The sequence below is a fragment of the Apium graveolens genome, chromosome 3 (assembly GCF_009905375.1).
Source record: "Apium graveolens cultivar Ventura chromosome 3, ASM990537v1, whole genome shotgun sequence".
NCBI classification, from domain to species: domain Eukaryota; kingdom Viridiplantae; phylum Streptophyta; class Magnoliopsida; order Apiales; family Apiaceae; genus Apium; species Apium graveolens.
Window position 1 is genome coordinate 109,473,630 of NC_133649.1, and position 14,947 is coordinate 109,488,576.

Genomic DNA, 14,947 nt, shown 5'->3' on the forward strand with positions numbered 1-14,947 from the left:
GGGTTCCGATGAAAGCATGGTATAATATATGTAGTCTTTATAATGAATAAATAAAACCAAGTACGAAACAAGAGTAAGGTTCATGAATAAGAAAACTAGCATCCAAGTTACAACTTAGAACAAAGATTCACAAGTAAAAATAAGATATTCTTCGTCTTCGTTGAATCGTGCTAAAACGGTCTTCTTATAGCTCTCCTTGATAAGTATCTGGCTTGATATATTATTAAAAACGACCTAAAGCTATTTATATAGCAACCCTAATCAACTGAGAAGCCCAGAAATCAGTCTTCTATTCAAAACAGGATTCTTGAAACCCAACCTGGCGCAGCCGCGCGCTTGATTAGCGCGGGCGCGCTGGGCTTCTGCCAAAACTTGACTTCTTTTTTTTCTTATAGATTTCAGTCGGCTTTCCACGATCTTTTATTCCAATATCACCTTGAACCAAATTAGCACCAAAACAATGCTAATTCACCTGACTACCTAAATAATGCCTGAAATTCAAAACACTAAAAAACACATCAAAACACTTAACATCTTGAGTACAAACACATAAATTCAAAGCTTATTAAAGAATTATAATGTGTCATAAATTCCACTCAACATACCCCCAAACTTGAATCGATGCTTGTCCTCAAGCATAAACAGACTCCAAGAACAAGAAATAAAAATATGCATGAATGCAACTAAATGAATACAACGATCCCCATAGAATAACTAAACCAATCAACAAGCAACACCTCAGCAAATGTAGCTACTCGCATAAAGGTCAATCAAATCTCACAAATCAACCTACAAACCAGAGACGTGCGTGTGTGCAACTGCTTAAAGATATACTAACGTAACTAGATCAACAATCATGACTCACTACTCATCAAAGAAATCGCATGCTTCTAAATAGAATAAAAGCTAGACTCAAAATACTTATAACACTTCTGATAGCCTATAATAATTCAGGCCCAATAGTAAAGGCCCAGGGCCCAAGTACAAGAGCCCAGGACACGTGGCAACATCACCACCGTCCAGGTACCCGAGATCCAGAACGTTCCTACGGTCCGGATCTGATAGTACTCTGATGCATTCAGCTTTGACCTTGAGGAGCCCAGGACCCGTGGCAACATTACCACCGTCCAGGTACCCGGGATCCAGGATGTTCCTACGGTCCGGACCTGATAGTACTCTGACGCATCCCGGGCGTCCAGATGCCCTACAGTCCTAAAAGGCCAACCTACGGTCCAGATTAAAAGAGACAAACCCCTAAACCCTAGTAGGAGGCCTATAAAAGGTAGAACAGAAGGAAGGTTACAGGTTACAATTTCACATACTCTCTCTCTCACCTATACTTACAGGCACACACATACACCCCATACATATATTCGCATAGTCCCCGTTTTGCCCCTCTTCTCCTTAAAAACCTTTCTCATTCTCACGCTGGAGGTGCCGCGGGGATGCCACCCCCCTCCGGTTCTATTTTGTAGGTTCCCACCCTACAGCTACACCACACGCCGTTGCCTTTTCCGTCCAAAAGGAGTTTGAGTCTGGGCCCGACAAGGAGAAGGCCCCGGGGTGATTTGAGATTATCATTGACGCTAGAAGGAGGGGTCGAACCTTCGACCGGTGGTGTTCATATCCGCAGCTCCTCCACCACCCAGAAGCTTGAAACACCATCCCCCAGTAAGAACGCAACTACCAATCTCTTAGATCTGTTTTTACGAATTTTACTGCTTTGAGTTTGTAGTACTATTGAATAACCATGACTACGAGAAAGAGCAAAGCAGCAGTTTCTGCTTCTTTCCTTCCGCCTCCTCCCCAACCCAGGGATGGAGATATGGAAGATCTGGACGAAGGGCTCCCCATAACCCAGACTCCTTCTCAAAATCTCCAACCAGGAGACCAGAGAATAGTTATTGAAAAAGCTGCCCACAAGCACACAGGGACCCCCACCAACCCATGGGGAAGCATGACCCCGGAACAGATACAGGCGGCAATGGACCTGTGGAAGGAAAAGCTGATGCCGAAACTGAGACCCGCCCCGGGGATCAGCAAGAAAGGTCCGGCGAACGGTCCGGAGAATCTCGGGGATCCGTCTTCGACCGGATTGCAAAGAATTTAAAGAAGCCACCAGAGGATGCCAGAGATGAAATAAAAAGAGCTGCCCTCCGTGAGAGATTCCGGAAAGAAGAGGAGGCTAAAGCCCAGGAAGCTATAGAAAGGAGAGTCCGGGAAGGAGAGGCCAAGCTAAAGAGAAAGGCACACCGAATTCATATTTCTTCAGACTCGGAGCCAGAGAAGGAATCCAAGCAAGAACAAATGGCCCGGGTCCTTCGGGACCTTAAAAGAAAAGTGGAAGGTGACATGGAAGTAGGAGCGGCAGTAACCCTGTTCACAAAGAAGCTGGAATCCACCCCCAGAGAATCAGGGCTGAAGCACTTCAATTTTGACTCCTTTGATGGGTTGGCTGACCCCGAGGAGCATCTGAACTATTTTGAGCAAATATCTAATATTTATGATTACAGCGACCTGACTAGATGTCGATTCTTCGCGTCAACGTTGAAGGGGGGGGGGGGTGATCATAAATGGTTCAGCCGCATCCCATCTCAGAGTGTGGACTCCTGGAGAGACTTCCGCGAGATATTTTTAAAAAGATTCAGGGCCAACCGAATGAACGAGCTGCAGATGTGTCATCTAGAAAAGGTCCAGCAAAGAAGCAAGGATCCCCTCCCGGAATTCATCAAAAGATTCCAGGAAGCAGTCAACCAACTCTCCAACTTGGAAGAAAAGGAGGCAGTGAACATTTTTCGAAGAAACTTGCATCCGATATCTTGCGAAGGCTATGTTAAAGACTTGATCCATAGGGAGCCCCAGAGCCTAGCATCGTCATACGCACTGGCATCAAAGTTCATAAAGGAAAATGATTTCCTCAAATCAATGAAGATGAATAGAAGAATACATGATGATGATGAGTCTCCGGAGCGACACTCGTCGTCCCGGAGAGACAAAAGATACAAGCTTGACAGGCAAGCCAACTACATTCAGCAGTCCCGGGGAACCCCACCCCGGGACACATACCCCGACCCAAGAAAAAATGAAAGGAAACCCAAGACCAAGAAGGAACCCAAGCTGGAACTGGAGTGGACACCACTCAACAGGCCCCGAGTCGACATTTTGCGCGAAGTCAAGGGCAAGCCATTTTACTATCCGCCAAAACCCTTGCTGGCGCCTCCCGAAAATAGGGCACGGGATAAGCATTGTGGCTATCACGAAGATCATGGCCATACCACTGAAAACTGTTTCTCCCTCAAGATGTTCATAGAAGACCAGATCAAGAAAGGAAACATGAACCATTATCTTCAAAGGGGGTCAAATGACAAAGACAGAGACCCGGGAAGAGGCAAAAACGTGGTGAATGTTGTTTTCGGAGGCACAACCTCTCCACCCCGGAGCCCGAACCTGGAAAATGATGTGATGATGATCCAGAGTCTGGATGACGAGCCGATCTACTTCTCCTACTCTAACTATGAGGGGCTCGATCCGGACCACAATTTGGCACTAGTGGTGACCCTTGACGTCACAAACAACGAGGTAAAAAGAATCCTAGTTGACAATGGTTCCTCTACTAATATTGTATTCGAGCACACACTTAACAGGATGGAGCTCGGACACCTCCGAATGGACCCCTGTCTTGAAGATCCCTTGAACGGATTTGGGAACACGATGATTCCAATCCGGGGCATCATTTATCTCCCCATCATCTTTGGAACCGCACCCCGACAGGTCTCTCATGTGATGAAGTTCTATGTGATAAGCGCAACCTCCTCATACAACATGATCCTTGGAAGGCCCACTATCACCAAACACAGGGCAATCCCCTCAACTATTCACTTAAAACTCAAATTCTCCACCCCGGGAGGCGTTGGAGAATTGAAAGGAGACAGGTAAATGGCAGGGAGATGCTATGGTCAGGCACTTGTCATGGCGGAAACGGAACCGGAAAACCGGAAGAAGATAACGTCCCTACCCAAGGGATAAAGCAGAAAAAAGCATCGAAAGGACCTTAGTAAAAGGGCCCGCCTGGATGTGAATATGATTGAAGACTACGAGTATGGCATAACCAACGCTGATGCCCGGATTCAGAAATTTGTAGAGAACAAGGAGAAAACGAAGGTAGAACCTGCCCAGCAGACAATCGAAGTAGATTTGGAACCCGGGAACCCCACCCGGAAAGTCAAGATTGGAAAAGGCTTGGAAACCACATTCCAGAAGGAGCTCATCGATCTACTAAAGGAATACACTGACGTATTCGCTTGGGCCCCGAAAGATATGTCGGGGATTGATGAATCCGTAGCCATGCACATCCTGGACGTAGATCCAAAGCAAAAACCGATCAAGTAAAAATGGAGGAACTTTGCCCCGGAAAGACAACAGGAAATCGACCAAGAGGTTGAAAAGTTATTAAAAGCAGACATAATCTGTGAAATTAAGTATCCGGATTGGCTGGAAAACGTTGTGCTGGTCAAGAAACCCAATGGAAAATGGCGAATGTGCGTGGATTATACAAGCCTCAATTTGGCGTGTCCTAAAGACTCTTACCCCCTGCCCAACATTGACCAGCTGATAGACACGACCTCGGGCCACGTAATGCTGAGTTTCATGGGCGCCTTCTCGGGATACAACCAGGTCAAGATGAATCTGGCAGACATCGCGAAGACGGCATTCATCACGCACCGGGCTGTCTACGCTTTTGTTATGATGCCGTTTGGGTTAATCAACGCCGGGGCAACATACCAAAAAATGATGAATACCATCTTCAAAGATCAGCTGGGCTGGAACATGGAATCTTATGTTGATGATATGATCTCTAAGTCGGTCATAATCCCAGAGCACATCCAGGACCTCAGGGAGTGTTTCGACAACTTAAGGAAGTATAACATGAAGCTGAACCCGGAGAAATGCGCGTTCGGGGTTCCCTCCGGGAAGTTTCTTGGTTTTCTGGTCAGTGAGAGAGGAATAGAAGCTAACCTGGAGAAGATCAAAGCGATAATGGTGATGAAAGTCCCCCGGACTCAAAAGGACATTCAAAAGCTTGCAGGATGCCTAGCAGCACTTCGGAGATTTATCCCAAAGTTGGCATAGAAATGCCATGCCTTTCTTCGAGCTGTTAAAAGGAGCCCAGAACAAAAAGCTGATCCACTGGACCCCGGATTGACAAACAACATTTGAGGAAGTCAAGTGACATCTGATGAACCCGCCTATTTTGTCAAAAAGCAAAGCTCGGGGAACCCCTTTATCTCTACATTGCAGCCGGGGAAAGAGCTGTATCTTCCGCACTCATTCGGGAGGAAAATGGGACGCAGACCCCGGTATACTATGTAAGCCAAGTTCTGAAAGGCGCTGAAACCCGCTACCCAAACTTGGAAAAATTCGCACTGGCTCTTGTGCACTTGAGCAGGAAGCTAAGGCAATACTTCCAAGGCCGGGAAATCAGGGTAATCACTAATCAACCACTTCGCAAAATCATCCACAATCCAGACGCCTTTGGGAGGTTAGTCAATTGGGCAATCGAGTTGAGCCAGTTCAATATCAAATTTATCCCGAGGACAACCATAAAAGCCCAGGCGTTGGCCGAATTCGTCATGGAATGCACCTTTCCGGAAGCCCCAGAGACGCCTAAACCCCGATCCGAAGGAGAAAAAGAGTTTAACAACCGGGATTCTTGGACATTATATGTTGATGGCTCGGCGACAGCCGAAAGGTCCGGAGCCGGCCTGATCCTCTCCAGCCCGGGCGGATTCACAATCCAGCAGGCCATAACCTTCGTCTTCAAAGCAACAAACAACCAAGCTGAATATGAAGCTCTACTCTTCGGACTCAGGTTAGCAAAATCCCTTGGAGTAAGGAATTTAACAATTTATAGTGATTCTCAGATTGTGGTAAGGCAAACCAATGGTGAATATGTCGCAAAAGATCCCAAATTGGCCCGGTATCAGGAAATGGTTAGAGCAATCCTGGAAACTATCCCGGACTCAACCATCTTGCAGATAAACAGAGAGGAAAATGCGAAAGCAGATGAAATATCCAAGCTCGTCCAGAATACTTCAGATTTAAGCAGCTCGGTTTACTTCGAGGAGCTCGGAGCCCCCAGCACCGATCTGCCCGAGGTATTATGTATTAGTAGCCCGGAGAACTGGATGACTCCTTACATAGCCTATCTCAAGGACGACACCCTTCCGGAAGATCAGAACAAAGCCCGATACCTCAAGTATAAGGCTGCACGCTTCTTTTTAGAAGATAATCAGCTATACCGGAGAACTTTCTCTGCACCAACTTTAAAGTGCGTTGATCCAGATGAAGCGGATTACTGTCTCCGGGAGGTGCACGAGGGGATCTACGGGGATCACCTAGACAGCTAAAGCTCTAGCCTACAAGGTCATCAGACAAGGCTATTATTGGCCAACAATCCACGCTGATTCAGTTGCCTATGTCAAGAAATGCAGCAAGTGCCAGAAGTTCAGCAACGTACCGAAATAAGGTTCAAGCCTCCCCGGGTCCGTTCTCTCCCCGATCCCATTTGCTGTCTGGGGAATTGACATCATGGGCCCTTTCCCTCGGGCAAAAAGGGGATCTTCGTTATGTTCTGGTAGCAATAGATTATATGACTAAGTGGGCGGAGGCCAAGGCTATGAGAACCATTAACCAGCAAGACTGCATCAAGTTTGTGGACATGATTGTAATGAGGTTCGGGATCCTGATGGTTTTAATCTCGGACAACGGGCCACAGTTTGTGGGTTCGGATTTTGAAGCCTATCTCAAAGAGCTCAGGATAAGGCACAAAAAAGCATCTGTTGCCCATCCATAAGGGAATGGACAGGTTGAGGTCACAAACAGAACCATACTCCGAGGTCTAGAAAAGAGACTGGAAGACTCTAAAAAGAACTGGCCGGATGAACTCCCGAAGGTTTTATGGTCATACAGAACTACCTCCCGGACGGGAACCGGGGAGACTCCATTCAAGCTTGCCTACGGTACAGAGGCCCGGTTACCAGCAGAAACCGAATCCCCCTCACATAGAGTGACCAACTTTGACGAGGTCTCCAATATAGAAGGCCTCAGAACCAACCTCGAACTCCTGGATGAAGTAAGAGATCGGGCCGTAGAAAAAATGGAAAGCTACAAGGAAAAAACAAAGCTTTACTTTGCAAAGAGGGCCAGGATAAGAGAATATATGGTGGGAGATCTAGTGCTCCGGGACACTGAAGCCTCAGACCCAACTAATCAGGGGAAACTGCAGCCAAACTGGGAAGGCCCTTATATAGTCAAGGAAGTGATCCATTCGGGAACTTACAAGCTGAACTACCTTAGCGGAACCGAGGTCCCCAACACCTGGAACGGAACCCGGCTAAGGAAATTCTACCAGTAAGGAAAAGGTGCATACTCTACGAACACCCCTACATTTATACTATGATATTTTGATGTAAGCGTTATTCCCATTCACCCCAGAATGCAATTTTTGCTTTCAACATGAATGAAAAACTCTACTTTAAGCGTTCCATAGCTTGAATCAATTTCATTATGATGCTTCTTTATTTGCCATTAAATTTAAATAAACACAGCCCATGTGTACTTAAAAAATTTCTATTCTACCCCTACCCGGGGTCCTATAAAAACTCAGCCTATGAGTATTCAGAAAATTTTACCCCATTCAGGGGTCTACATCAATACACCCCAGGTGTACTTAGAAAATTTCTATTAATTGAAAATTCTACCCCATCACGGGGTCACATAAAGGCACAACCCATGTGCACTTTAAGTTATTATTAACTAATATAAATTAGAAATTTTACCACACCCCGGGGTCCGCAAAAACACAGCCCATGTGTACTTTGCAAATTTCTATCAAATGGAAATTTACCCCTACCCGGGGTCTTGTAAAAACTCAACCCAAGAGTACTTGTAAAATTTCTACAAGTTAAATATTTTTACCCCACCCCGGGGTCCGCAAAAACACAGCCCATGTGTACTCCAAGAATCTCCTAACATATACGAGTCAATAAGAAAGAAAAGAAAGAAAAGCACAATCATATTAAACTACCCCGGGGAAACACACCCCGGGGGGCAAATCGAGATCATTCAAATTACAAACAAGTTAAAAAAGCCAAAAGGCTCAGTTCGGAATGGCTTAAACTAAAAACAAGAAAATAGAAATTACATGCCAAAAAATGGCAAAGTCTTCAAGCTTCGACTGCAGGATCGGCGGAAGGAGAAGGAGGCTGCTCCAGGTCACCCTCTGGTACGGGAGGCTGCTCAGCAAATGGTGATCCGGGAAAGGAAGGAACATTGCTAGAGGTTCCAGCACCAGACTCCCTTGCCTGAATGGCTTCTTTCTCCTGATCTAGCCGAGTCTCCTCCTCAATGTACTTCTCCAAGAAAACATCGATTGTACCCTGAGGCTCTTCAACAAGGTACTTGGAAGCGACATTCCAGCAGATTTGGATCTTCTCCAGGGCTTTGTCGTTTAGTTCTTCGAAGTACGCAGGTGTGCCCCGGAACCCTGCCAGAACCTCCTCAGGAGTGGGCCGGGCGGCAAGATCATCCTTCAGCTTCTGATTTTCAGCCCTCATCTCCCGGACAGAAGCCTCAGCCCGATCCTGCCTCTCCCGGATCTCGTCCAAAAGCTTCTTATGAGCATCAGCCTCCCTTGCACTTGCCTTCTTCAACTCCTGTATCTCACGGGACAACCGCTCGGATTCATTCTTGTAGACCTCGGCAGCATCAGCCATCGCCTGAAGGCTCCGGGTTATGCAAACCGGTCCAGCAACCCGGGACAAATCCCACTCCTTAAGTTTATGGAGCGGCATAAACTCCAAATCCCCACCCCGGACAAAAATGAACTCCCGGTGCAATCCCTTATGCGACGTCAACATGCTAACAGGGAGAACCATCTTATCAGAAGTATACCCACAGTCCTCTTTCCTAAACATGAACTCATAAATCGGTCGAGCAGTGGATATCTTAATTCTGAAAATGTGGTGGAAAAGTTTGAAGGTGGGGGGGTAATTTTTGGCATGACAGCAAGCTAAAAACCAACATATCCATTTAACCGAATTCGGAGCTAGCTGGGTGAAAGGAATCCTGTAGACATCTCAGCATAAGGATTTGGTGAATTGGTGTAATCCGAGGCGCATGCCCCGAAGGTGCTCTACGGGAATCCCGACCCATCCCCCCTCCGGTCTGTGATACACCCTCTCGTGCACCTCGGGCCATCTCCACTGGTATGTATCATCAAGGTTAAAGGCCAGTCTAAGGGCGCCATCTACCTCAGCGTCCGTATATTTCTCCTGAACCTCTTTATGAACCGCCCCACACTCATACCTGGTCCCCGGGGCGGTAAAAAACTTCCTATTCATGTTGTCTTCGTCATAAGGCTCCCTACCACCAAGCCCATCTGGGCCCCCATATGCCTCTGATAAATCTCTATAATAAAGACCAAGGGCTTAGGGTTCACTCGGCACTGGACGAAATATTCATCTACGTCCTCCCAAGATCCATCCGGATTCGATAAGGTACCCCTGAGACCTAACACTAGGGTCTGGGCCAAGACTTGTTAGGGTGGGTCAACCTGGGGAGGCATCTCTGTAGAGCTACTAGAAGAAGAAGATGAAGGATAGAAGGAGCTGAGCTCGCCTAAACTTCTAGGCCTTTTGGGATATCGACTCCTAAGGGTAGCAGTACGTTTAAAATGGGTACCCGGCATAAACTACGTGTATCTATATAAACGCACCTCAGAGTCAATGCCAAACCCGAACCCAACAACAACAAAAATAAAACAAAAAATAGAAAAAGTTTAGAAACAAATCGTGTACGTATCTTACCCCAGAAATAAGATCTACAGTATATACATACACATAAAACCAAAAACATATATCAAGAACACACCCCGGGCCCTTCAACTTTTTACACTACTAAAAACCCACTTATTCGCATACAAAACTACCAAAATCCATGTTATTTACACAAATCAAACACAAAACCATTGAAGAAGACATGCAAAATCTACACGGTTACACAGATTCAAGGCCCGAACAATAAGGTAGTCGTGGAACTCGAACATGAAATAAAAAGTAGTGAAGCAAAACCTCGCACAAAAAGATTACATGCATTGCAAAAACATAAGAAAACAAATGAAAGAAGGAAACAAAAGGATCGAGATACTTACAAATGGGCAGGAGAAAGAAACGGGGCTTCAACAACAAATGCTCCAAAAAATCTCTGTAAAATCTCTCTTAGCTCTCTCTGTGGAAATGTTTGCACAAAATAAAAATGGGAGTGAAAAGACCAGTATTTATAGAAGGAAGAAAGAAGATGTGAGTGATTTTTTGGTTAAAGGAACCGTCGGGGCCACGTGGCAACCCCTGATTGGCGTTAATTTAATAACTGCAGCAGTTATTACCACTACCGCAATCATGTCACGGCGCGTCTTTTTAGGCAAAAAAGGGGGAAAATAAATAACTGGAAAGCTCAAAAGATACAGATAAAACGTATGTATCTTTGACCCCGGCTGGAATCCCAACAGTCGTCTGACACCCCGGATTTGCAGCGTCAACTTTTCAGAGTCCGGTCAAATCAAATGTCAGGAGTATACTTGCCCACCAAACCGTGCCCAAAATTCAAATTCAAAATCAAATAACCAAGTTAACCCCGGAGTCTCACCCCCGTTTGACCCCGGGGTTAGGGGGCAACAAATCAAAAAACCCCCAAAACTTTTTCTAAATACTTCAAGGAATCCCAACTTGAACTAAAATCAAATGACTAACCAAGTCAACCCCGAAGTCTCATCCCCATTTGACCCCGGGGTTAGGGGCCATCAAATCAAAAAACCCCCAAAAATTTTTCTAAGTACTTCAAGGAATCCCACCTTGAACTAAAATCAAATGACTAACCAAGTCAACCCCGGAGTCTCATCCCCATTTGACCCCGGAGTTAGGGGCCATCAAATAAAAAAAACCCCCAATATCTTTTCCTTGAAAACATTTTCTGAGGCGACGCGGCACAATGATAAGTACTCTACTCCCCCATCCGGGTAAACCCATATAAGGGAGTGGGGGCAAATGATAGCCTATAATAATTCAGGCCCAATAGTAAAGGCCCAGGGCCCAAGTACAAGAGCCCAGAACACGTGGCAACATCACCACCGTCCAGGTACCCGGGATCCAGAACGTTCCCACAGTCCGGATCTGATAGTACTCTGATGCATTCAGCTTTGACCTTGAGGAGCCCAGGACACGTGGCAACATCACCACCGTCCAGGTACCCGGGATCCAGGATGTTACTACGGTCCGGACCTGATAGTACTCTGACGCATCCCAGGTGTCCAGATGCCCTACAGTCCAAAAGGCCAACCCACGGTCCAGATTAAAAGAGACAAACCCCTAAACCCTAGTAGGAGGCCTATAAAAGGTAGAACAGAAGAAAGGTTACAGGTTACAATCTCACATACTCTCTCTCACCTATACTTACAGGCACACACATACACCCCATAAATATATTCGCATAGTCCCCGTTTTGCCCTTCTTCTCCTTAAAACCCTTTCTCATTCTCACGCCGGAGGTGCCGCGGGGACGCCACCCCCCTCTGATTCTGTTTTATAGGTTCCCACCCTACAGCTACACCGTACGCTACCGCCTTTTCCGTCCAAAAGGAGTTTTAGTCCGGGCCCGGCAAGAAGAAGGCCCCGGGGTGATTTGGGATTATCAACTTCAATTCTTATATCGGAGTTAACATGGATTCACGCTTTTATTCACAACAAAACAACGCAAGTATGCTTATTTGATCGTGCAATGAGTGAGGTCCACAAAAAACTTATACAATAGTCCCAATGTAGCGAGCGTTAGGTTAGCGGATGCCAGACTATAAAAGCCTTAGGTCACTAGGCACAAAGTCCCCTAAGAACTTAATAACTCCAGTACTAAAGAGCCCACTCGTGATCAATTATACATAACACTTATTCTTCTTTTTTTTTCTTTTTTTTTTCAAATTTCTGAACGAGTGTGTTTCTCTCCATCTCGCTCAACCCTAAACTACTCATATAAATTTGAGCCGGCTACTAGCCACTTGACACCTAGCCACACAACTAGCGATGAAATCCAAGTTCCCCAATTTTTTAAATATCCATGTTTTTTATTATTAAGAGAATATCCAAAATTCTAAATATAAACAAGTGATTAAACCTCGATAAACCAACAAATTATGATCATGATCAAGCACTCTAACAACCTATAAGACTTAGTGAAATATAATTGTCTCTAGCATGAAAATCAATTCGATAAGACTTAACATCACTAAATATGACATCACTACACTAGCATCAATATCATAAGTCAATCGGAAAAATCATGTAATAGACCATGCTATAATGCAAATGCATGAAACTAAATGAACAAAATATCATAAAAACTACCAAAAAAACTATATGGCATAATATGCAAACTATATGTACTAAAATATTGTGAATATGCAACTATATGTGACTCACACAAAACATATTCCTTCAACTATTACCCCCAAACTTAAAATATTCACTGTCCTCAGTGAAGATAATAGTAAGGAATTCAGGCATACCTACCGTGAATCAGAATCATCACCCTTAACGGGTGGAGTGTCAGGCATGTCAGGAGGCGGATATACGTAGTCCTCACCAAATACTGGCCACTGGATTTCAACACCGGTGGCTCTGAAAGCTGTCCCAATCTCCTGGGTGAGATCATGTGCAAACCGACTATGGATGTCGTGCATCGCATCCATCCTCCTCGCTAGACGCCTAAACTACGTCGAACTCAAACCAGCTCCAACATCTGCTCCTATTGCCTCCTGCTGGTGCTGTTGTGATGAACCAGCCTCCTCTCCTAACTGAGTTCTCCAGGATGCCTTACTTGCTTGTTGCGTTCCACCCGCATACATCTGATCGCGAGGCCTCCCACCTGGTAGATGGTCAAAAGAGTAACCAAGCCCCTTCAAATCAGGCTTACCTCCTCCCCACTCCTACATACTCAATATTGTAGAACTGTCAATAGGAGCACTGAGAAGCTGAAGCTGCTCATGTGTGGGCCAATGAACACCAGCTGCCATGCACAACTTCGTCACAACGGACGCATACGGAATGACACCTATAGTACCTCCTCTCAAGAATCTCAAAATTCCCTGATAAATTACCATCCTCAAATCAATGTAATCACCCTGAAGAATACCCCACAGTAGACGAGCATGCTCCACAGTAATCTCATGCACATGCGAAGACGACATGATGTTAGCATTAATAAACGAGTTCCAAGCCCGTGCAAACCTATTCATGCACGATGCAAGGAACGTGGAGTAATCAGTAGTGCCCCTCTTGAACTTCCAGTGAGTCTCAGGCACACACAGAGTCGCAACGATCAGATCCAAGTCGAAGTCCTTGTTAGGGCGAAAACACACGCTAATATTCACGCAATTATACGCGTTCATAAGTAGTATAAGATATAAATCAAATTCATTCCCACAGAGACTGGTTTAGGTTAAGTTCAATTTATGCACCTATGCAACAATGTACGGTTATCGCTCAATGCTAAGACAAATAACAAATTGGGTTTTGAGTAAACTAAGAGATTATAATAAATAACATTAACTAAGAAAATTGAGGTTGAATTACTATATATGACAAACATGGGATTCTAACTTCATTAAATACTTCATTCAAAGTTTATGTCTTTAACCCTAGCATGTGATGGTGATGACACTAATCAAATAACACGAAACTGATAAACGCCAACTTTCGTTGTACGAATACCCTACTACCAAGCTTCCACAAAAGAGATAGAAGTTGAATAGACACCAATTATGCTTAGTCCTTATATGTCTATAAGAATTGAAAACACAACGGTTTAATGCGCAAGTTATCTATCGCGATTACATAGGGCAAGTAAGATGGTTAAAATTACCTACGAATCATGCATAACAAATACATGAACCTATGCTAGCATGGCAAGTTCTAAATCTCAAGATTCACTGACGCTTCAAAAGAGATTAACAAACTATCTTATATGTTAGCTACGCACACTAGATGAATAAGCACAACCAATACTAGTATATCAATAAATCATCACACACCAAGATATCGAAGCAAATTAATTATTGAAATCTATAAGTAAATCCGCTAGAATCCCATGATAACGATTAGCCCATAATTGAACTCATCATCATCATGGGTTTTAATGAAAGTATGGTATAAAATAAGGTCTTAATAAACTGAATAATAATTAAAGTACGAATAAATGAGATCTAGGTTCAACAACAACGAAAACGAGCATCCAAAGTTACAACTAATTCAAAGAATCACAAGTAGAAAACAAGATCTTCTTTTTTGGATTTGTTTTGTGCTTCTAGGTCTTGTTCTTGATCTCTCAATCTTCCTGGATGATGAAAACCCTTTTTTTAAGTATATATAAGCCCCTAGTGGACCTGTACCCTTAAAATTATCAAATTCCACTCAAAGAAGGCTTTTTCAGCAAAATCAGCGAAATCAGCCGCGCATCAGAATGCGGTCGCGTACGGGACTGACGCGGCCACATGTCGGCATGCGGTCGCGTGCACTTCTGACGCGGCTGCGTGGGCGGCTTCTGGAACATTCTGATGAATCTTATTTTGGCCATAACTTGAGTTCTACTCGTCAGAATTAGGCGATTCAACTGCCCACGCGAAGCTAACGAGATTCTCTACAACTTGACAATGGACTTGGCTTCCAAGTCTGATCAATTTTCATTATATTTACTTTAAAAGCTCCTTTTTTCATTTAACTGATACCTGAAATGCAATAACACAAAAACACATCAAAATACCAACAACTTGAGTCCAAAACACCAATTTAAGCTTGTAATAAAGCGTTCCAAGTGGATATAAAATCCACTTATCACACCCCCAA

The 14,947-nt window shown here is 44.6% G+C and overlaps 3 protein-coding genes across 3 annotated transcripts; all 3 read left to right on the forward strand.

Annotated features, from left to right (window-relative positions):
- The first annotated feature begins 1,947 nt into the window (after positions 1 to 1,947).
- LOC141714519 (uncharacterized) lies at positions 1,948 to 3,936 on the forward strand. Its single transcript, XM_074518034.1, has one exon. It carries the CDS (start codon positions 1,948 to 1,950, stop codon positions 3,934 to 3,936), a length of 1,989 nt encoding a protein of 662 aa, XP_074374135.1.
- A 1,694-nt stretch (positions 3,937 to 5,630) lies between these two features.
- On the forward strand, positions 5,631 to 6,407 carry LOC141714520 (uncharacterized). Its single transcript, XM_074518035.1, has one exon. The coding sequence runs from the start codon at positions 5,631 to 5,633 to the stop codon at positions 6,405 to 6,407; it is 777 nt and encodes a 258-aa protein (XP_074374136.1).
- A 68-nt stretch (positions 6,408 to 6,475) lies between these two features.
- On the forward strand, positions 6,476 to 7,414 carry LOC141714521 (uncharacterized). The gene is made up of 2 exons (XM_074518036.1): positions 6,476 to 6,724; positions 6,866 to 7,414. Exons 1-2 carry the CDS (start codon positions 6,476 to 6,478, stop codon positions 7,412 to 7,414), a joined length of 798 nt encoding a protein of 265 aa, XP_074374137.1.
- The last annotated feature ends 7,533 nt before the right edge of the window (positions 7,415 to 14,947 follow it).